The following is a 22,869-nucleotide window of genomic DNA, read 5'->3' as shown; positions in this document are numbered from 1 at the left end:
CCCAAATTTTTGAACAGGAGGTTTTACTTTTTGTAAATGTATGAAAACATTATAAAACCTATATAAATTTGGTATCCCCGTAATCGTACCCACCCAAAGCATAAAGTAGACATGTCATTTGGGGCGTACAGTGAAATCCAAGCCCATAAGAGTACGGCACAAATGCGTTTTTTTACCAATTTCACTGAATTTGGAATTTTTTTTCCTGCTTCCCAGTACACGGCATGGAATATTAAATATCACCATTTTTAAGTGTAATTTGTTACGCTGCAAATAAGCCATAGCACAGCTCTGTACATGGAAAAATAAAAAAGTTATAGATTTTTGAAGGTGGGGAGTGAAAAATTAAAACGCAAAAACGAAAAATGGCTGCGGCATTAAGAAGTTAAGTATATTAAAACATCCAGTCTAGCTTTGTTTTGTCAAGATATAGTCATGGATTATTCTCATTCTAGTAACCAGTAGAGGTTGTACGCATGCTGCAGTTATATGCCCCAACCTAAGCAAGCGTAACATTGTTATCAAAATACCGTAACAATGCTACAGCCTCCAACATGTTTCACCGTAGATATGCCGACTTCAGTCCGATAAAGTCTAAATTGCATCAACCATTCAGTACTACTAAGCTGGATGTGTTGGTACAGTGCAGGATTTTAGTAGGGAAGACCTAACAAATAAAAAGGTCATTTTTCTTTGATTATGAATTGCACCCAAATGAAAATACTTGGAACGACTGATGATGCCTATTAGCTCCTGATTTGGAGATATCACATTACCAGTAAATCCCTTTGACAAAAACAGCTCAAAATTTACTGGTACTAAGAAATAAAATAAAGGACTTAAAGGTTTCTTAAAGCAGACAAGCTTTTTCAACTTTTATTAAGTCCTAACATTCAAGAATCCAGGGCACAGTATGAAAATAGCAATAACTACATAGCAAATGCTTTCTATTTTCAGACTACATCTTGGTTCTTTCATTTCAGACAAATATTCAGAGGAATTATATATATATATACACACATATGTAAAACGTTAGCCTGGAAAAGTCGGTACTGACCTTTTTTTTGCATTCCAGAGTAGCTCCATTAAAGTGAAAAGAGCTATGCAGCATTAGCAGGATGGACACCATTTTTAGAAAATGAACATATTCATAATGATCTGTTATCCCTTTACAGAGGGGCTTTCATCACTTCTACCAACTCAAAAGTTGTCTCTCTAATGAATCTGGTGCAGAAGTTTCTTAGCCGCAGCCGTCTGCCCAGACTCAGGATCACCCATCTATCAGTAGAGAGCCTTATTAGCATATAAGGTGCTGAAACTAACGGCACTGCTTGCCCTAGAAGCAGAATAGGTGAACCATTAAAAGATGAATGGAACTGTAAGTGGAGGAGATGATAGGTGCTCCTCAAAAGACCTTATGACTTCCACTTTATAGTCCTATTTTGGTTGCTTTTTCTTGTAAACTTTTTTTTTCTTGTAAACTGTGATATTTTGATCATCTGAAGAAAATTATTGTCCAAAAATATATAGAGACTAACTGCACTGAAGATAATTTTGTGTAAAAATCTTAATAGGGAGGGATTTAGAGCTTTCTGCAGCACTCCGCGCTTATTTGATTTATGAGTCCCTGACAGTTTCCCAAGTGTAATAACTTGTTTCTTTCTCGACATAAATATATTCCATTCTCCCGCCTCTAGCAGGTCCAATTAAAATAACTCATTTAATTATGCAATTATTTTAACTGACTGTTAATGAGTAATCTGGGGGATGGCAATTATGAAAGTTAACCTAAGTACTTGTAAAGGTTGCAGATATATACTTTCCAGCAATGACAGCAGTGACATTAGTGTGAGGTGCCCCTCAAACTCTAAGAAATGAATATTCAAGTAACCACATTAGCATAGTGTCCAGGCATCCTTGATATTTTATTGAATGTGAATCGTTATTAGGAGAAGAGATTTTGTAAAAAATTTAGTCTCACTTTTTCCTTCATAGTTCTGCTGCTTTATCATTCATATATAGGACAATCCTCATGACTAAAGGCCTGTTTTTAGGGATAGAAAACAACCAAGATATACGTAATATAATAAATTATAAATAATATTTACCACACAAACTAAATATCATTCTTAGCTCCTTCTGCTCTTTAACACTCACCTGCAGATAGGACATTATATACAATCTGCTCAGCTACTCCTATTCTCTAACATGCTGACTGAAGATAGGACACTATATACAATTGTCGCAGGTGCCCCTGCGACCCATGTCTCGGGTTGCAGGCGCACCCGTGTTCCTGCGTCTGCCCCGCTGGGCCCACTGCCTCACTCACCTTGCCGGGTTCCAGCGGCATATCCCACAGCTTGTCACGCGTGAGTCCCCACCTCCTAGGGCACACGCATACGACAATTGTATATGGTGTCCTATCTGCAGGTGAGTGTTAAAGAGCAGAAGGAGCTGAGAAGAATGACATTTAGTTTGTGTGGTAAATATTATTTATAATTTATTATATTATATCTTAGTTGTTTTCTATCCCTAAAAACAGATCTTTAGTCATGAGGATTGTCCTATATATGAATGATAAAGCAGCAGAACTATGAAGGAATGAGTGAGACTAAATCTTCGTAAAATTTAAAGGGCCAGCGTATCGATAATTGGCACCCATTATTTCCCATTGTGACCTGGATTCCGTTCCTAACTCCGATCCCGTGCTGCCAGTCGTTTCCTACCGCTACGTCCCCAACTCCGATTCTGTGCTGCCTGTCTCAACCTCCTGCCTGTCCCCGACCACGAGCTTGCCTTCTGACTCTGTACGTTGCCCTGGACGCCACTGCAAAGAAAGTCACACCTGTGGAACGACCTAGTGGTACCATGCTGTAGCAAGTCCAACCCGCTTTGCAGCGGCCTCTGGTGAAAAGCGGGTGCCACTCCAGTCCCAAGTGTCAGCTTAGGTCATCATCTGCTGTGTCCACTGATCCTGACAACAATCTGCTCAGCTTTTCCTGCTTCACAACCTGGTGACTGCAATTTGCACGCTATGCACAACCTGTGCAGCTCCTCCTGCTTTATAACATGCTGCCTAAAAATTATACTGTATTCTCATGTTATAGTTTCTCAGGTCTGATTTATTTTTTGATTTTAGAGATAATAAAAAGGTGGCATGTGCCTGCATAGCCTTACAATTATCCTAAATCAACTTAAAGGACATCCACCATCAAGATCAACGATTATGAACCTAGAACAATAACATGCTGGTTTGTGTCCCCTATGGCAGAATCTGCTCTTCTTTATGCTTTTTATGTTCTAGTTCTTTGTTTTTTAAAAAGGGTTTTTAAAATTATGCAAATGAGCCTAAGGAGCTCTGGGCTCCATAGGCTGTAATGGATCCTGATGTGCCTCCGGCTCATTTGCATAATGTTTGAAGCCTTTTATTCTTAAAAACAACTAATGAAACAATTGAAGGCTCCGACAAGAAAAACATTTTATGGCCAAAGAGGTTTAAAACAAGATGGTCATGAAGTCCTCAAGTTAGAAGACAAGCATATAATAAATTTGCTATAGCATTCTAATTTCTTTACATTTTTTATATACAGAGAGACCTGACTTCAGGGAAATACGATCATTTGTGGAGAACAAGGCAGAAAGCATCTCAAGGCAGAAACCCCTTGAGCTGCTAAAATATAACCAGAAAGCTTTAACCCGGGTGTATCCTAAAGGACCAAGAGTAGACTCCTCCAACTATGACCCAGTGCAACTCTGGTTATGTGGAGCACAGATGGTGGCTCTGAACTACCAGACACCAGGTAAAGACTTTGTAAATGTATTAATATGCCAACATCAGCTCTGTGATTACTACAGTTCTAGGAAGGTTGTTTTATACAGAACTAGAAAAGTGGTGGCATACACAGAACTGCGTGGTCTTCATTGCATAGATTGTAATGCCATTCCCCTACATAATGGCTAGGTGTTGTTTCATTGTTTCTTTTATTTGACCCTTTGGTCAATTTCCAAAACTGTATTTTGTTAACAATACACACGTTTTTGTATAATATAACATATAAGTTATTATCTATAGTCATATAGGTCTAACTGAATTTTTAATATTTTGATCCTTCGATAATCATATTACTCAAACATGCCAATTCAGTTGAGTGGAAAGACCCATGTTAATACATACAAACACATACAAACAGACGTGATTGGCCAGTATCTTGTAAATGTCTACCATTACTCCACAGGAATTATAGTTACAAAATATAATTTTCTGCATGTATTTTCTTTTCAGACCGATATATGCAAATCAATAATTCCATGTTCTCCCACAATGGCCGCTGTGGGTACATTTTACAACCAGAGTGTATGAGACAAGATTCCTATGACCCAAGTCTTTCCAAGAGACGGGAGCAATTGGTCTTAACTATAAGGGTAAGACACATTAACCCATTCATACCACACTGTATAAATGAATGGACTAAGGATTTGGTTCCTGTGTCTTAAGCCCATGGTGTGTTTCATGGCGCGGTGCACTACCTCACACACTGACAGCATGATACTGTCCCGTGACAAGGACCGAAATAATCAGTCCACTGTGACAGAAAGGTACACATATACTTGTCTGATGTTGCTATGCATGACAAAATTAGGCAGGGAAAAAACACTGTAAAACAAGGTATAAAAAAGGAAAAATTATATTTTTCTGTTTTTGATTCTATATCCCTGAAAAAGGCAAAATAACAAGTGCTTTATCCTCCACAATGTTAATTAATAACCCTTAGGCCTCATGCCCCCGACTGCATGCATGAGGCACGCTGCTCACCCCGCTGATGACAGAGGTTATACAACAAGGATTCCAGTTACACTATTCATAAATGTTGCAAAGAAGTTTTAACTTGCCACAGCAAATCATATGTGACATTTTGGTCTTAATTGTTGAACCTTTTTAAGAACCAGTTTGCTGTATTGAATCAAAATGTCACTTATGGTTAACTGTGGAAAATAAAATTTCCTTGCAAGATTTTTGAATAGTAGGACTGGAATCCTTGTTGTATATCATAAGAGATAGGGACCCTATCCAGAGCACCTAATGACTTTCAAATGTGCAGCTGAATTCTTCTTTAAAAAAAAAAAAAAAAGTTGACAGCGGCTGGCCCCGCTGGAAATCCACACTGGAACAGGACCTGAATGGGGACCATGAAATAGCCACAGTTTGTGCTCACAGCCTCCAAATACAGTGATATGTTTGATAAATGATGGGTTTACAAATTATAGCCCCGGAGACAGTCTTTGTGATCGCAAACATCTTTGATCACAAAGCTTTGACCCCTCAGATAATCCAGTAATTTTCCAATCAACTGCATTACAGTTTTACCACAGTTTTGGACACATGTGAATTAAAGAGTAACTGTAAAGTTTTTTTCCCCACAAATAGCTCTTGGGATGTAAAACAATGTTGCCTTTTATCTTTGCTACCTATTTGCAGCAGTTTCCTTAATATACCCCTCAGATTATCTCAGTGCTGAAGTAGCTGATTCCTCTGCCTGTGCTGACAAGCCGTGGAGTCCGTATTATAAAAAATCTACAAACTCTAAGGAGTACAGGGAGGGCTGCTGCTCCATGCTCACGGAGGAGGTCATGTGACAGAGCTATCTCTGTGTATGTAGCAGAGCTGGATGTGCCATGCCAGTCCCCATATATATCCTGTATGTGTTACTTGTGGGAAACTAAATGGATTTAATGCTAAATTACTTTGAGAGAGAACACAAGGCATCATGGGATCTGTGGGCAAGCTAGCTGGCCTCAGCCTGAGGGCATAGACTGACAGATATTAGTCTCCGCCCACTTCACCTCTGGTGAGAAAGATCTTTGTCAGACACTATCAGAACAGAAAATACCATAACTTTGGAAAGAAAAGGACAAGCAGCACAAAGTATGTATCACTTGGTAAAATCATTATAACTTTACACTTACACTTTAACAGTTGCATATTAAACAAAAGCTTATCAAACTGTAGGGTATGACATATTCTTTTGAGGCATTCCCTAGGCATTACCTAGAAAAAAAATCACCTACAAAGATATATGCAAATGACCTGAAAAGAGTCCTGGCTGAGAACAGAGAGGCTGGTGTGGAAGGGACACATGATGAGAATTTATTAAGACTAAACGTCTAAAAATACCTCCCGTGGCCCACATCTATTGACATCTATTTCTCTGGTCTTTTAGTAGATCTCCACAATCTCCACCAGGTCAAACCCATATGGACCAGTTCTGATTTGGTGGAGGTTTCAGCCATTGTCTCAGCCGATTTTCTGGCAGAGACTACAGTAAATACCCCACGACCCACTTTGGGCCTGTCACAACAGAAAAGGCTCTCAACTGGTAGGGAGGGTGAGATTTAAATGCCTTCTTTGCCATAATACTGGCATAAAATGCATAGTAAATCTCACCCAACAACTTATTTTTTCCATCTTACCAGTACATTGTAAAACATATTAAATGCTGCCACTCGGAAGTACAATTTGTTCCACAAAAATAAGCTTTTGCAAAAAGCTAAAACTCCACATTCCAAAAGGGCGAGTATTTGTCACAAAGGTCTAAAACTCCCCCTGTCATAAAAACGTTCAATTCACATATAAATTAAAGTTTTTATATCATGTTAAGCTATTGAGATAATAAATCACAACCTGTTTACAATGTTAGGTCATTGGAGCACGTCATCTGCCAAAGCCAGGCCGTGGTATTGCCTGTCCGTTTGTAGAGGTAGAGATATTTGGTGGAGAATATGACAACAACAAGTTCCGAACCAGTGTAGTGAGTGAGTATGAGACACGGTTTACAGAGAGGTTTTTTAATTTATAATTTATGGTTTTGCTAATTTACATTTACAATTTAAAAAAGACCAATGAAAAAAGAGAAAACTGGTCTTTTTTGTTATGAATGCTCTTGGGTATCAAATATAGCTTCAAGCTTTTGCACCAATATAAAATTCTAAAGTTTATTGTTTTTATTTTACATGTAGATGACAATGGTTTAAACCCTGTGTGGACCACCGTTCAGCAACAGGCTTTGTTCGAGATCCATGAACCAGACTTGGCCTTCCTTAGGTTTGTGGTGTATGAAGAAGACATGTTCAGTGACCCCAACTTCTTGGCGCAAAGTACATTTCCTTTAAAGGGGCTGAAAACAGGTACATACAATAAATGATATATAACAGTCAAGTGACTTTAAAGGGAACCTGTCACCAGGGACCTAATTCTCTCTAAAGACAGGCTGCATAAGCCCATTACACCCGCATTGCACATATGCCTTTGTGTCTTTTGTAAGTATTTTCATTACAATAAAATTGTGTGTTATAACTTACCTTGCAACCTGACAGAGTCCTCTGTTAAGTAATCAAAGCCCAACCCCTGTGACTAAGTAGAGGATTCTATCAGGGTGCAAGGTAACTCTTAACACACAATTATATTGTGCAATTATATTGCACATGCTTAGAAAAGGCAGAAAAACATATTTGCAATGCATCTGCAATGGGCTTTTGCAACCTGTTTTTAGGAGTTAAGTCATTAGAAACTTTATAAGTTTCCTTATCTATTACCTCTCATTGTGACAATGGGAGGGAAAGCTGATTTAGACACAGTGCTACAAGCAGGAAGAAAGTGATGAATAAATCAGGACAAAGAAACATTCTTCAATTAAGTATGCACCAAAGTTTACCATTATCATTTACACTATTAATTGATGCAATTTAGCTTAAAGGTTAATTAAGTTATTGACTGATCAGTCATTTCCTGTCTTGTGAAAGGAGGCAGGAAGTAGGGAATTGTGGGGGACATGGGAACATCTTAATGTGTGAAGTGGAATGGTATAAATGATGTAAGTATTGTCTCTCATTTCCTCTTTCACTGCAAAAAAAATACTCCAAACATAGCGCTGTACATGGAAATATTAAAAAAGGTTACAAATTTCAGAATATAGAAACAGAAAAATAAACTGGTTTAAGCTATTCAAATTAAAACATTTTTTGGACTTCCCCTTTTGTGTCGATTTTTTATTAAATTCATCAAAATAAAAAAAAAACCTGACTGACTGTAAAGGTTATGTAATCTTCAGGTTACAGATCGGTGCCCCTGAAAAATGGTTATGGTGAAAATATAGAACTGGCTTCTCTATTGGTCTACTGCCACATAAAAAAATACCAGGTAAGTTGTAAGAGATTTTAGAAGTATAAATTATCTCCTTTTATTTTCTGAAGCAGCACCAACAGGCCACTTTGTTTCCTGTTTTCCTGTAATTTTTCCTGAGATACAAATGAAATTTTTTTATCATCATCTGTATTTTACGTTTGATGTGTTTTACAGTTAAGAAGAACAATACCATTTTAAAGCATTTAGGCATCCCGCATACACACAGAATGTACTGGGGATAATAACCAAGAGAACTTAGGTAGTCAGTGGGGCAAATCTATAATTCTAGGTCTGCTGCCAGAGGGGGCACAAAGTATATACTACCCAATTGATACAGTCTTCTCAATCAGTCTTGCAAACTGAATTAAGCTAATTTAATCTTATGCTGCTAATTGAACTATATAGAATCTTCAAAAACATTTTTTTGTCTTATGGGCAGCCATATATCATTCTCAATGACTTCTTAAGGAAGTTTTATTCGCCAGGAGGCGGGTCTGAAAATATTTAGATGAATCTATGATGAACCATGAATCTTTACGACCATTACAGAGTCAAACACTCTGCCAATGTAATCTGAATGCAAAATTAAAACATGAGCGGCAGCCTGATCCATCTGTTCTGTGACTTGAAAACTCCTCAATAAACTGTTATAATTTAATAGTAGGCCTGCTTTGATAAAAAGCACATCTGCAGACACTTAGACGGGAAATGTGGGCTCATAAAGGCCTACAGATGGCTGAAAAACCAGACATTTCTGGGGCTGATAGCAGAAAGCTGTTGAAGACACTAACAAAGCCTAAATTACACTTCTGATTACGTTGTCAATTTAGGAAAATTGGGTAATTTTTAAAGAATATCTTCTATGGTTTTTTGTATTCTTTTTATGCATTCCGATGCTAATAGGAAGCCTTTCTTTTTACATTTATTTCATTACAGCAACTTAAGAGACATCCACAAGGCAAATCTGTAGAGTTATCCAAACTGCTGAGTAGGCATTTCAAGGGGACAGGAAACTTTTTCTTTTTTCTTACAGTTCTCTAGGTATTGAAAGAGAAATTTTAATTAGATTTATATTATGAAAGGTGACCATTGGTTAACAAAGTGAACTACCCTAGAGAGTGTTCGCAAAAGCACAGACAATGTGTTGTGTGATAGTGATACTTTCTTTCCATGCTTAATTATAATAATAATAATAATAATAATTCCTTTATTTATATAGTGCTCACAGATTGTGCAGCGCTGCACAGAGCTTGCCAAATCAGTACCCATGGGGCTCACAATCTAATCTACCTAATAGTATGTTTTTGGAGTGTGGGAGGAAACCCACGCAAACACAGATAGAACATACAAACTCTGCAGATGTTGACCTGGATGGGACTTGAATCCAGGACCCAACGCTGCAAGGTTGTAGTGCTAACCACTAAGCGACCAGGCTGCCTTTATGGTATGATTTGCACCCTCCATATAAGCTGGAGCACCATGCGTATAAATTTTGAGAAGACTAGGGATTCTGATACCTAAGCTAGCTTCATACATCACATTCAGTCATATACAGAAACTTCTACAGACATGGCTTGCTAAAGATGTGCATAGTTGTGCTGAATGCAATGAAATAGTATTACCTTAAATCTGCAGTGGACATTGCTATTGCTTTTAGTGCCACTATGCACGTCTTTAAAAATGTTTAAAGAAGTACATTTATCGTTACCCTACTTGAGCACCGATCAACTATATAAGGAGTGACATATATGTACCGTTTCTCCTGTCACTTCTGGGCTCAATGGTGATGTCCCAAGGACAGTCAAATATTGATACGTAGAGGAAATGTCTCTGATATAAAGCTGGCAATTGTCACCTGACAGCTTATTATGATCTATGGTTCTAGTCATCAATCTTTCCTTTTATTTGAACACATAAGGAATCTTTTCCAACAAAAGAAGCATTATATTCTAAAGCTTGTCAGCTTTTGTGACTGTCAGACTGAAACTTTAGCTTCATGCCAGGGAATACGACAGACAGGAAGCAAAAGTTGTCCAGGACAGTGACACTAATGACCTATCCAAGAGGCAGGAGAAGCTCGAGGCACTGTTATGTTTTGGTTGGCGATACATCTTATAACGTTGAGGTCTGCTCAGTAACCTTGCTTTCAATAATGTTTAATCTTGTGTTTTATGTTTAAGGGAATGGGCGAAGAACTATATTCATCATCTGGAATGATAGGCCATAATAACGAACTGCCATTATATGACACGCATAAGACCTTTAGAGCGGTGCCTGGCAATGAACCTATGGTAAGACAACATGGGGTAGAGGGCAGAGGAGCTGCAACCCCGGATCCTCATAAGAGGTAAGCACGGAGAGAAGATAGAGGTTTCAATATTATCTCAGTATTCTGGGTCATTATGGACCATAAAGTCAAACAGGTTATGGCTAAACAGCTATATGATAGATGCATGAGGAGACCTGTACTCCAACCCAAGATCACATGTTTTACACTGGTGGTGGCAACTATCCTTTTGCACTTGGTACTCAGAACCATTGCTCTCTGTCCTTAGCTGCTTCACATCATGTGGTTGTCTTCTGAACTGGTTTACAGCTCTAGAAGACAACATTGTACTGGTGTCTGCTCTCTATGGATGGTGACAATTATTTCTTACACTGGTGGTGTTGCTTTTTTGATTGTTTCTTCAATTATCCTAACATTGGGCTTCAGTTTACAAATATTAACCTGGATTTACCTACTAATCTAGTTCAATTTATCACAAACGCATTAGGACAAACCTTTTAACATGCATTTCAATTATAAATTGTCCAACAAAAGGCCATCACAGAGTTCATGTGCCCATTATGCATAAGGGCAGGAACAGGACCTGCTCCAACACTTACTGTTTGGGCAGTCAGCTCATAACTCTCGACTGTGGAAACCACAACATGTGTATGTACATGGGGATGTGTGCTCTACCTATCTACAGAATAAGGGCACCTACACACTATCACTGATCACAGATGGGGCAGAGTCCTATGTCATGTGCTGACCACACTGCAGGGATGGGATTCTTTATGAGGTAAGATGCAAGGACTCCCATCATCATATATTGATTTGATGCAAGGAATCTCATCCCTGGTAGTGTGGCCAGCCCATGACACAGGATTCTGGATGTACTGTGAACAAAGGCTGATCACGGATAGTGTGAAACAGCTTTTAGTGATTACTGCCTTATCTGTGATGGTTCAGGCACCAATAACAAGAACTGTGGTCTCATATGAGCTCCCTAACATACTCATCACTTGGGAATGGAGTTGTTAGTAGTCATACAAGGATGCAGTCACTATATAAGTGCTGGAGATTGCCAAGCACTATGGTTTCTCTTCAGTAGTCCAATAGAGATGATCTTGTGGCAAGGTTCCAATTTAAATATAAGGAAAACCTCTTTGGCTAACAAGAAACCAAGTGGATTCTCATGACTATGTAGCTGGTGGTGGATTGTACAAACGCTAAATATTTGTCATGAGCAGGTAATTATTAGAATTATTCCTTGTCTCTCTCTTATTCCAGAGCAGGAATCGGAAAACTCAGTCCTCAAGTTCATCCTGATTTATAAGGTAAAGGTTTGTTTTACAGGAAAAACTAGGACAGTTTTAACTCTTTATTAAAACCTTATCAGGATGACAAAAAAAACGGCTTCCAGCTGTCCTATGGCCTTTGCAAATGGGGCACATTTACTAAGAATGTGGGAAACTGCACTGAAAGTGCGGTCTCACGTTGCAGTTAAAACTGCATCGCAATTAGTTTTGGGGTGGTTTTAGGTGTTATTACTTATTTTAACAAGTGAAAGACATCAAATCAGCAGGTGAATGAAATTTGTGGAACAGCTTTCTCCTTCAAAACCTAATTCATCCACTCAGTTCATGTCTTTCACCTGTGAAATTGACAAAACTACACCTAAAACTACCTCAAAACTAATTGCGATGCAGTTTTGACCGCACCCTAAAAGTGCTCTGCCGTGTATAATGCTCGGTGCGACAGATTAATTAAGCAAGTGCACCAGGAATCATGAATCTGTCACTTCCCTGCCCTGGCCCGACAGAGTTCAGCAACTTTTTTGTGGTGCACCTTTAACCCATTCCCGACGCGAGCCGTACTAGTACGCGCGCCCGGACCCGATGCATGGGGAGGGCTGGTGGAACGGCAATCCGTTGACATGACAGCTTCGGGTCTCACGAAGGCCCAAGGCTGTTTCGATTTAAACCATTCATTACAATGTGCTAATTGCACATTGTAATGAATGAGGAGGAAAATCCCCATATACTGCCATACTGCAGTAGGGCAGTATATGATAGGATCGATCAGACAACCTAGGGCAGTGGTGGCGAACCTATGGCACGGGTGCCAGAGGCGGCACTCAGTGCCCTTTCTGTGGGCACCTGGCCCATCGCCCCAGCACATCAGACGGGACACAAAGAATCTTTCTGCAGTTCCAAGCAACTTAAAAGATGCGGCTTTCAGTCATATTTTGATACTTACTTCGTTATTAGGGACTGTAGGAAGAGGGAGAATGAGTAGACAGGGACAAATTATCTTTGGAGGACCTCCTGCTGGCCACACAATTTTCTGTGTACAGAGGGAAACTGGAAAGAAGCTAAAATGATGAAAATTTTCATCTTTTTCTACTGTTGCTGTCCTCAGGAGGCCAATATGATTGAAAGTTGTTGAACAGGGAGCAATAAGTTACTGCTTTAATTTTGGTTGGCACCTCGCGATAAATAAGGGGGGTTTTGGGTTGCATTTTGGGCACTCTGCCGCTAAAAGGTTCGCCATCACTGACCTAGAGTTAAAGTACCCCAGGGAGTCTGAAAAATAGTAAAAGTGAAAATAAAAAAAAGTTTTAAAAAAATTATAATAAAAATACCTAAAAATTCAAATCACCCCCCTTTCCCTAGAACTGATATAAATATTAATAAACAGTAAAAATCATAAACACATTAGGTATCGCTGCGTACGAAAATGCCCGATCTATCAAAATATAAAACGTTTTTTCACTGCGTTTAACCCCGTAACAGAAAATAGCGCCCAAAGTCGGAAATGGCACTTTTTTGCCATTTTGAAAAATATAAAAAAATTTATAAAAAGTGATCAAAAGGTCGTACAATCCTAAGAATTATAACAATGAAAATGCCATCTAAAGTCGCAAAAATGATACCACTTACAGCTCCCTACAACGAAGTATGAAAAAGTTATTGGCGCCAGAAGATGACAAAATCCGAAAAAAAAACATTTTGTACAGGAGGTTTTAAATTTTGTAAATGTATGAAAACATTATAAAACCTATACAAATTTGGTAGACATGTCATTTGTGGCACACAGTGAAATCCGTAAAATCCAAGCCCACAAGAAAACTTCGCAAATGTGTTTTTTCACCATTTTCACTGCATTTGGAATTTTTTTTCCCGCTTCCGAGTACACGGCATGGAATATTAAATACCGTCACTATGAAGTGCAATTTGTTACACAGAAAATAAGCCGTCACACAGCTCTATATGTGGAAAAATAAAAAAGTTATAGATTTTTGAAGGTGGTGAGTGAAAAATGGAAGTGAAAAAACTAAAAAGGGCCAGGTCGTTAAGGGGTTAACACAGGGTGTGCGACAGACTTTGCATGTTAAATGAGGAGCACGGTCGGAACTACGCCAACTAATTTGTTTAGCATGTTGCCTAGTGCAGCTACGGCGCAGAACGTTCGGGTGCAACATATTTGTGGTGCAAACACTTCTTAAATAGCTGTGCTAGCAGTTTAAACTCAAAAGAAAGTCAGTCAGAAAACTGCCGCAAAAGCCCTTAGTAAATGTGCCCCTATGAGAGCTGTAAAATCAGCTATATACGACTATTGCATTCCGGGTTTTCACAGAAAAACTTGGGGGGGGGGGGGGGGGGGGATTTATACTGGCATAGAAGCCTTGAAAAAGTCCCAAATCCTAGTGCAATTCATAGTGCTAAGTGGGACAGTAGGCCCGAGGAGTAGGCCGGGTCGTATCGGCATGTTAGCTATAGCCTGTGCCAGTTCCAGTGTAGGGCCTGATGTAGAAGTATCGGTCCACACAGTTGTGGGTTGGATATACTAAGAGCATATGCGGTGCAACATGCATGGCAGGGAGGACCTTAAAGGAAAACCTACCATCAAGCATCTACTGATTAAAGAGGTTATCCAAGAGTTTGAATAAAATAGCGAGGTAGCCGGGGAGGGGGGGCAGTGGCATAAATAAATAACCTCCTTCTTCCGGTGTCGTGTGACGCGGTCCCTCCGTGCCGTGCCCGCTTGTGTTGGTAGTTTAGTGTGGTAAAATCTGATGACATTGCCCTTTTAAAAACCTTATATACTGAAAAATAAGTTAAATCTGTAACATTTCTAGTGTATGGAGCTAGCAGCAATCTGTGTGGTAACACTATCACAAAAACGTTGTGGTTGTTTCATCAGTTGTGAACCATTCATTGGAAGTCTGTCACATTGAGATAGATTTCTGAGGACCAAGTGCAAATACCTGAAAGTCATTAGAGAGCAAGAAGGGAAATATTAAAGATAAAGGAAATCTAGCATTAGGTCTGTGTCTTATTAACCATTAACACTGCTGGTTAGCTCCAGCTACATTTATACAGCCATTTATTTATTAGAAGCGTTACTCCACTATTTTCATTATGAAATTAAGTTTTATCCTTATGTAAAGGAAGCCCAAGTGCTTCAGGGGGCATTACCAAAGCTCCTCTTGTCGAAGCGCCTCCTCCCTCCCACTGTCTGATGGCCGCACACAGATGATACTCACTGCTGTCGTACGAGTTTTTCTGACATCAACAAAGGGGGAGTGCCAAAGCAGCAGGTTCTTTGAGAATGGGGAAGGTGTAAAATAGCCAGATAACTGTGGCTCAGAGGGGCTATAGTAAAGCCTCCGAAGAACCTGTACTTCATTTACAAAAGGATAAAACTTAATTTTATAATGAAAGTAGCCAAGAAACCAGTGGTGTAACAAACTCAGGCTACAGTACAAACTCAGGATCAGCCCCATATGTCTAAAACCCTCGCTCCCCCCCCCCCCCAATACCACACATTGGGGCAGATATAAAGTCTAGTAGGTCCCCTTTATAATATACTGTCCAGCAGCCTCCTATTATTATACAGTCCAGGAGGCCCCCCTAATAATATATTGTCCAGCAGCCTCTCTAATAATATACTGTCCAGGAGGCCCCTCCCCTAATAATATACTGTCCAGGAGGCCCCTCCCCTAATAATATACTGTCCAGTTGCAGCCATTAAACTTATCATTACTTACCTCACTGTCCCAGTGCTCCCCATGACTTCTTTTCCCCAGCCTCCACTGCAGCAGTACAGGCAGAGACATGTCTTTATACTTCGCTTGCGCACAATGTATGACACGGTGTTGGCTTGAAGTTGTCCTCAGGGCACCACTGCAGCATAGAGTGTACACAGGTGGAGCGTAGAGACATTTGTCTGGCTGTGTCGCTCTGGTAAGACACAAATAGAATTTATTATCTGTGCCCCCCTCCGTCCCTGGGCCTTGTCGCAGGGGGATCAATATGGCCCTGGGAGCAACGTTCCTAATAAACATATGGCTGTTATCAGATTACAAGCATTAATGGTAATGAAGCTCGAACCTACCTGCTCTTCACCTAACTTGTTTCTATCTACAAATTCTGAATAAATAGACAAGTGCACAAGTTTGTATACTCCAGCCACATCAATTATCTGTTTGCTAACCCAAGTTTCATAAGGCAACAATGACATGGGTACCAAAATCTTACATTCAACAGCTCCCAAAGCCATTCTGTGAGGGGTTGTATTGTTTACCACTGGAGTTGAGCGGACCTTTAGTCTCGTGTTTGGCGTTTGGGTCCGGCCAAGTAACTCGTCGGTTGTTCACTAACAACAATCAAATGTACTTACATTTTGCCGTATCTGGGCCACATCCCAAACTAAGCTCAAACTTTTGATTATTTTGCACAATGTGTGTATGAGATTGTTGTCAATTCCATACACTGCATTGCTAATGTATTAAACTGCAGATTTGCTGTGCGGCAAATCCACAGGTAATACATAAACTATGCAGTTACCCTAATATATGGATGCATGTCATGACAGCTTCTGCTTCACTTGTAGCTTTCTTTAGTAATAATTTTTATTATTTGAATGTAAACCACTCAGAACTCAACTGTAACGTGAAAAAATGAAAGCTGAGCTCTGATTGGTTGTCTTGGGCAACTAGAACAGTCATGCTTTCAAATACTTATGATGATGATCTCCCCCAATGTTCTTGTTAGTCTTCCATAATGCAGCTTACAGGACATCTACCATCAGGATAACAGATTTTAAAAAAGCATTTATAAAAGGCCAATTAAAGTTATGGAAATGAGACTGAGGGGCTCCGGGCTCCATAGGTGTAAATATTTTAGATTTTAGATACTTTTAAAGCTTTTTTTCTTAAAAACAAGGTCTTAGGAAGTTTAATGAAGAGTGTTTCCTGTCAAAGGGGTACACACCAGTATGTCAGTGTGCTTGGTTTACAATCCTTCATCCTGGTGGTAGATGTTCTTTAACATTTTATCAACATAGCAAGTGGTGCCTCCACACTGGTCCCATGATCTTAATACACCAAATAAATACTGATCCAAATACTGCACCTAGCGTTATTTCCTTCCTCATCTCAGCCGATGCCCTACACTTAACCTCTATACTGTAAGCCTCACACTCTCATGTTCAAGGCTTTTTCCGAGTTGTACTAGCTCTCTGGAATACACTACACCAGTCAGAGTAATACACAACTTTCAGTTTCCCATATTTCTTTAGGCAGACCTTTTACATTCACTAATTTGTCTTAGCCTATGCATGTACATACATGTAGATAGAGGTTGGTGGCTGGCTCATAAAGCATTTTATAATTTTAGGCCCCATTTGGAAGAATGGCTGGTCCATTTTACAAGCACTTTTGTGTTGGAAAATAAATATTATTAATGCTTAATATATTATAATTCAGCTGAATTTTGGGCTTTACTTACTTCGTGACACTGTCATGTATCCGTGGCACCAAATCTCCGTAGTATACCCACTGAGCCCAGTAAGGTGCTCTTGAATTAACATGGCCCCTATCTCTTATTTTTCTGGTCGGGTTGTTTCTTTAGTTATCATTTGAACATTTTAATTTTTCTTTTCACTCTCTTTTAGGTTAGGAGAAAAACGCATCAGTAATAGCAGATTTTATTCTTAATACTTGTCTGCCATAAGTGGTCAAGTTGCATGGATATGGAAGTAAATTAAGAAGAGACTCCTTCACTGCAAAACCTCTTAGTACTGAATTATATTAAAGGACATGGAGCAACCATGTTTATGGTTTACAAAAGATGGTGACCACAATCTTACTATATCACATCCTCAGGAATGCTGTCACATTACTAAGATACTTGGGTCACAACCACAATGTTTCAAAACCTGCTGAACCTGAATGTATGAAAACCAGAGGAAGCCATTCTCTCAAGTTGGATCATCATGTTCTCCTACACACGATGGGTCTAATGCTTTGCTTTGCATGATTGGCTATGCTAGGAAGGTGCTTTCAATATCTCCCATCATGTATAATTCATGTTATCTATGTTATAACTACTGGCATGGAGTGTAAAAAAGCAACCTGGACATATGCTACCAAAAAGACTGGTTGAGACTTCATTGTATATTTTACATATGCAGTTAAAGAAATGTGTCTACATTGTACATATTGATAGAGAAGTAATATCTTCCAGAGTGACGGAAACTTTTATTGGGCATGCTGAGGAGAAGTGATGCAGGGCCCATACTGCCAGTTATATTTTTTCCATAAAGAGGCAGCCAACCAACATCGGAATCAGTCATCAATTTTTGACCATACAATGCTTTCGGCAGTGTAAGCTAGTAGCCATAGAAATCTGCTTCGTATGTGTTCTTAGTAGTGACGGGACTGTGAAAAGTAAAGTTTTAGTCCAGGTCTACAGCTCTTGCAAGGGCTCTGGGCTGGTCCTTCAGAATGAAGAGCTCCACAGCCCCTCCCCTTTGCTACAAATATGAGTTGTACAGCCCAGACCACATGTAGTCCTGCTGCTACATACACAAAGATAAGATTCCACTGCTCTCCAGGGCCTATATCTAGCACTGTCTGCATAGTCAAAACTGATGACTGAATTCATTCTGGCATTCACAGGTATGCTTGGCGTGAACAGCATGAAAGTGTGCGTTGAGTGATTGGCAGTGCCCGATAAATCCAACATGCCTGATCCTTTTGGGTAGAGTCTGGAGGCCATAATTGATAGCTGATAGGTCTCACTGAATATATATATATATATATAATTTGTTAATGCTAATGCAAATGGCTTCCATGACTTCATATTTGTATAAAATAAGCCTAGAAAATGTCTGCCTCTATTAAAAAAATTTTGTTCATATAAAGTTGAGCACAACTACAACATACCAGTTTAAATTCATTATATAGGGTCATCAGTCAGTAGAGGGTATCCCAAAATATGTTTTCGTAAATACTATTAATTTGTCATTGTATATTCCATCACTTATGGAATACCAGGTATCTTAATACAGTGATATTATTTTCTTGACTCATATTTTTTCAGTGAGTTTTATTATCATGTTTCCTTATGTTAATAAATTTGTTGTGTGAGCTTTAACCCCTAGTGTACTGATGTGAACACACAGGGGCATGTTTACTTACCCCATCCCCGGAGTTCACTGAAAGTGCAGTGTCCGACTCCAATGTACTGTGCCACGATTCACCAGGATTGTGTCGCTTCCCCGCTCAGGTCTGACAAAATTCACCATCTTTAAAGTGGTGTATGAAAGTGCTAGGGCTTGTGACACAATTGGAAAAAGAAATACCACGCTCAGTCCGAATCAGTCAGATCGTCCGGCGGCACGCCTCGTTAATTGCGTCGCATGGAAGCGAGCACAGCTGCGCCAAAAAACGATTGTGTGCGCCAAAATCCCAGCACAGACACTTGTTAAATACCTGCGCAAGCCATATAATCCACAAAAACGGCGCACACTCCGACAAAAGTGAGAAGAGCAACCCTTAGTAAATGAGCCCCACAGTGTTTTCAAACTGACTCCCTGCTACTGGCAACAGATATTTCTTTCTTGAGATACTACCACTGATGTCAGACAATAGTGTACTAGAAGGCCACTTGCCCTGGAGCAAATTTGATGCGGTTCCTGAGCTTTCGGCCCATTCTAGCACAATGTGAGTTTGGGTAAGACGCCTAAGTATATGGGAAGGGAGTCATGAACAATACAAAAACTAGTAGAAAAGCAAATATTTAGAGCAATGATTGGTTGTAGTCGGATAAAATCTGCTCTGGAAACTTTTTAACTGCTCTGGAAACTGGAACCTGATCATTTCTACAGTTAATTTATTATGGATTCTGATTGGTGGCTATGGCTCTGTACTTTAATGAATCTGGTTTTCTAGTTTTAATGCATTTCACAATGTGATACTGAGTGAAATAAGTGTGTGGAATGAAAGTATAATTTATTTTGTTGTATGTTACATGTATTCCATTTTAGACCATTCAAAGCTGTAAAACTAACTGTGAAAGTGGAATTTTTGGAAAAAACCCAAATATGTCATGTGATTTTCTCCAGGAAGCTATATAACGTATAGGCATCTTAAGATGCCCACTTCTAACACTTAGACTGCCCAGTGGAAGTCAGTGGTGCCTCCTTTTCCTCCTGTTCATGCAGCTGTACTGCTCCATTTAGTAGCAGTTTGTCTGCACAGTTTCCTCCAGTACACATATGGACTGGGAGATGGTGGTTGGTTATACTGATGTTTTATGGTACCACATGTAGCAATTTCTCAGCATTATTCTCTTGCACTAAGAAATTCTTGTGTTACAACTGCCAATTCTCTCCCTGACTAATAACACCAGGGAAAACTCATTTTGGTGTTGGAACATTTTTTAAGTACAGTAGGGTTGTCAGGGCTCAGGGTCAGTGAACCCCCTGGACCACCACGAACGATGACACAAGCCGACACCTGGGACTGGAATCCAAGTGGCTTCACCAGAGCCCGCCACAAAGCAGGTTGGTCTTGCTGTGGCGTTGCACCACAAGGTCGTTCGACAGCAGCGACTTGTCCATGGTGGCAGCCAAGGTCAAGGTACACAATTGGCAGGCAGTCTCGTAGTCGGGGACAGGCAGTAGGTTGATGCAGGTGGCAGAGGTTCAAGGTCAGAGATGAAGCAAGAGGTCAGAGCTGGCAGCAGAGGAGTGTAGTCAGGAACAGAACCGGGGTCACAATGGGAAATCACAATAACAGCGCTGGGCATCAGACAAAGCTTTCTCTAAGGCACGAAGCGGCAGGGTGTGCAGGGAGAGGCAGGTTTAAATAGATCTCTGGGAAATAGCCAGTGCCAATTAATGGTGCGCTGGCCCTTTAATTTTCCTGAAGCAGGCGCCCTCACGCCCTAGGAGACGGGCACGCACACACACTGACCACAGACGGGAATAAGGAGTGGGGAGAGGAGAGGTGAGCAGCGCAGGCCCCGCACCAGCGATCACGGAGGGGCAGGGGTGAGCCCACCACCCACGATATGGGTCGAAGAAACTACTGTGATCTCCGCGACAAGGGGAAATAAGGTTTTGATCCCAGGTCAATTTTGCAAGTTCTTCCATCTACAAAGAATGGAGAGGTCTGTTACTTTTTCTGTAGGTACACAGAATCTAAAAAAATGGCATGCTTTTAAAAAAATGAATTTGCATTTTTTACATAAATTAAGTATTTGATCCCATAAAACAGAACATAATATTTGGTACAGAAACATATTAGAGAAGTCAGACGTTTTCTGTAATTCTTGACGAAGTTTGCAGACTGCAGAGGGGATTTTGGCTCATTACTTCATATAGATCTTCTCCAGATTTCTGATTGGGTTCAGGTCTGGAGCCTGGCCAGACAACTCCCGTAACTTGAAATGCATCATATGGAGCTTCTCCTTAGTTGCCCTTAGTTGTCATACTGAATTAAATAATAATTATACAGCACCCCTTCATATCACGGTATAGCAATTCGGCACTCAAGTTTGTAATGGTTCAGTAATACAAAGTGGATTGTAGTACACATAAAGTGATGGGGAACTTGAGCATGTAAGCGGGGAGCTTGCATGTGGAGGTGCTCCTACAGAAATATCAGCTTTTCAGTGTAGTGCAGTACAGTTATAGGGTTAGCGACACTGCCACTGCCTCACTTTATGCCTACTACAATCCCTATCTTACAAAGATCTTCTTGTACCAAAACGTCATATTTCTACTCTTTTTGGATTGTTTGGATAAAAATAAAATATCATTACAAACTTGAGTGCAGAATTGCTATACCAAAGACTCATCTTCAATGCTCTTACTGAGAGCAGGTTTTCAGCTAAAATCTTGTGAAACATGTGTCCATTGGCCCTTCAATACATGACCTTCTCCCATTCCTTCACTGGATCATCCGGATTGTCAGTGGGAGACTTCAAAGAGGCCCTGACATGTCCCGGCATGAGCAAGGGGACCGACCTTGCAAGCCCTGCATGATTTAATTCATGATGGTGTAGTGTGTTACTTATGGTTATCTTTGAAACTGTATTTCCAGCTGGCTACAGGTTATTGACCAGGTCCTCCTGTATATCCTCCTGAATCATCCTTACCCCACGAAGTGAGATCTTGCATGGCGCCCGACTGATGAATATTGATGGTCAACTAGTGTTTCTTCCATTTTCTAATAATTGTGCCAACAGTTGTTATCATCTTACCAATCTACTTGCCTGTAGTCCATCCAAGCCTTGCAGGTCTACAATTTTGTCTCTGGTATCCTTGTACAGTATTTTGGTCTTGCCCATGGTGGAGAGGTTGGAGTGTGATTGATTGTGAGTGTGTTTCATACAGGGAACAAGTTCAAACAGGTGCACTTACTATAGGTAAGAAGTGCAGAGTAGGAGGTTCTTAACGAAAAACTAACAGAACTGAGAGAGCGAGAATTCTTGCTCATTGGTATGGGATCAAAAACTTATTTCATGCAATAAAATGCAAATTATAAATCATACAATGTGATTACTTATTATTAGATTATTATGTTTTATTAGATTCTGTCTCTCAAAGTTGAAGTGTAATAACAATAAAAATGACAGACCTCTTCATTCTTTAAAAATACTTATTTCTCCCACTGTATGTTTGTACAGGCAGTCCCCAGGTTACGTACAAGATAGGTTCCTTGGGTTTGTAGTCAAGTTGAATTTGTATGCAAGTTGGAACTGTATATTTTATAATTGTAACTCCAGACAAAATTTATTTTTGTCCCATTGAAAATTGGATTTTTCTTTTTTTTTCTGTAAATGGGACCAGGGATTATCAATCAAGCTTCATTACAGACACTTTACAGATGATCATTGCAGTCTCTGAGTAAAGTAAAGTATTCAGAGAGCTTCACCAGATGTCACAGTGGGCAGAGAGGTCCGTCTGTAATTAGGGGTCGTCTGTAAGTCGGTGTCCTTAAGTAGGGGACCCCCTGTATATTCTGCTCAATTTCCAAGTCACTTTTGAAAATGAATGTCAAATTTTGTGGCTGTAGCCTTGAGATGTTCCAGCAGGTCACTGAAACCTTGTTTCTGTGATTTCCCGT

General features: G+C 39.9%; 1 protein-coding gene across 6 annotated transcripts in view; it reads left to right on the top strand.

The window, feature by feature from the left end:
* The window catches only part of PLCG2 (phospholipase C gamma 2), a 102,749-nt gene extending 80,349 nt beyond the window's left edge, over window positions 1-22,400 (top strand). For 5 of the 6 annotated variants that reach the window (XM_072117271.1, XM_072117269.1, XM_072117270.1 and 2 more), the window contains exons 27-34: window positions 3,591-3,800; window positions 4,283-4,422; window positions 6,696-6,810; window positions 7,015-7,182; window positions 8,106-8,194; window positions 10,360-10,526; window positions 11,736-11,782; window positions 17,406-22,400. In XM_072117271.1, the coding sequence (XP_071973372.1) occupies window positions 3,591-3,800; window positions 4,283-4,422; window positions 6,696-6,810; window positions 7,015-7,182; window positions 8,106-8,194; window positions 10,360-10,526; window positions 11,736-11,781 (935 nt within the window). In that variant the 3' untranslated portion in view covers window position 11,782; window positions 17,406-22,400. The remainder of the gene's footprint in view (window positions 1-3,590; window positions 3,801-4,282; window positions 4,423-6,695; window positions 6,811-7,014; window positions 7,183-8,105; window positions 8,195-10,359; window positions 10,527-11,735; window positions 11,783-17,405) is intronic. The other variant, XM_072117274.1, reaches the window with a different exon arrangement.
* The last annotated feature ends 469 nt before the right edge of the window (window positions 22,401-22,869 follow it).

Source organism: Engystomops pustulosus, chromosome 7, assembly GCF_040894005.1.
Source record: "Engystomops pustulosus chromosome 7, aEngPut4.maternal, whole genome shotgun sequence".
Lineage (NCBI taxonomy): Eukaryota > Metazoa > Chordata > Amphibia > Anura > Leptodactylidae > Engystomops > Engystomops pustulosus.
Note: the sequence above shows the minus strand (reverse complement) of the source record. Positions and strands in the feature narration are given on the sequence as shown.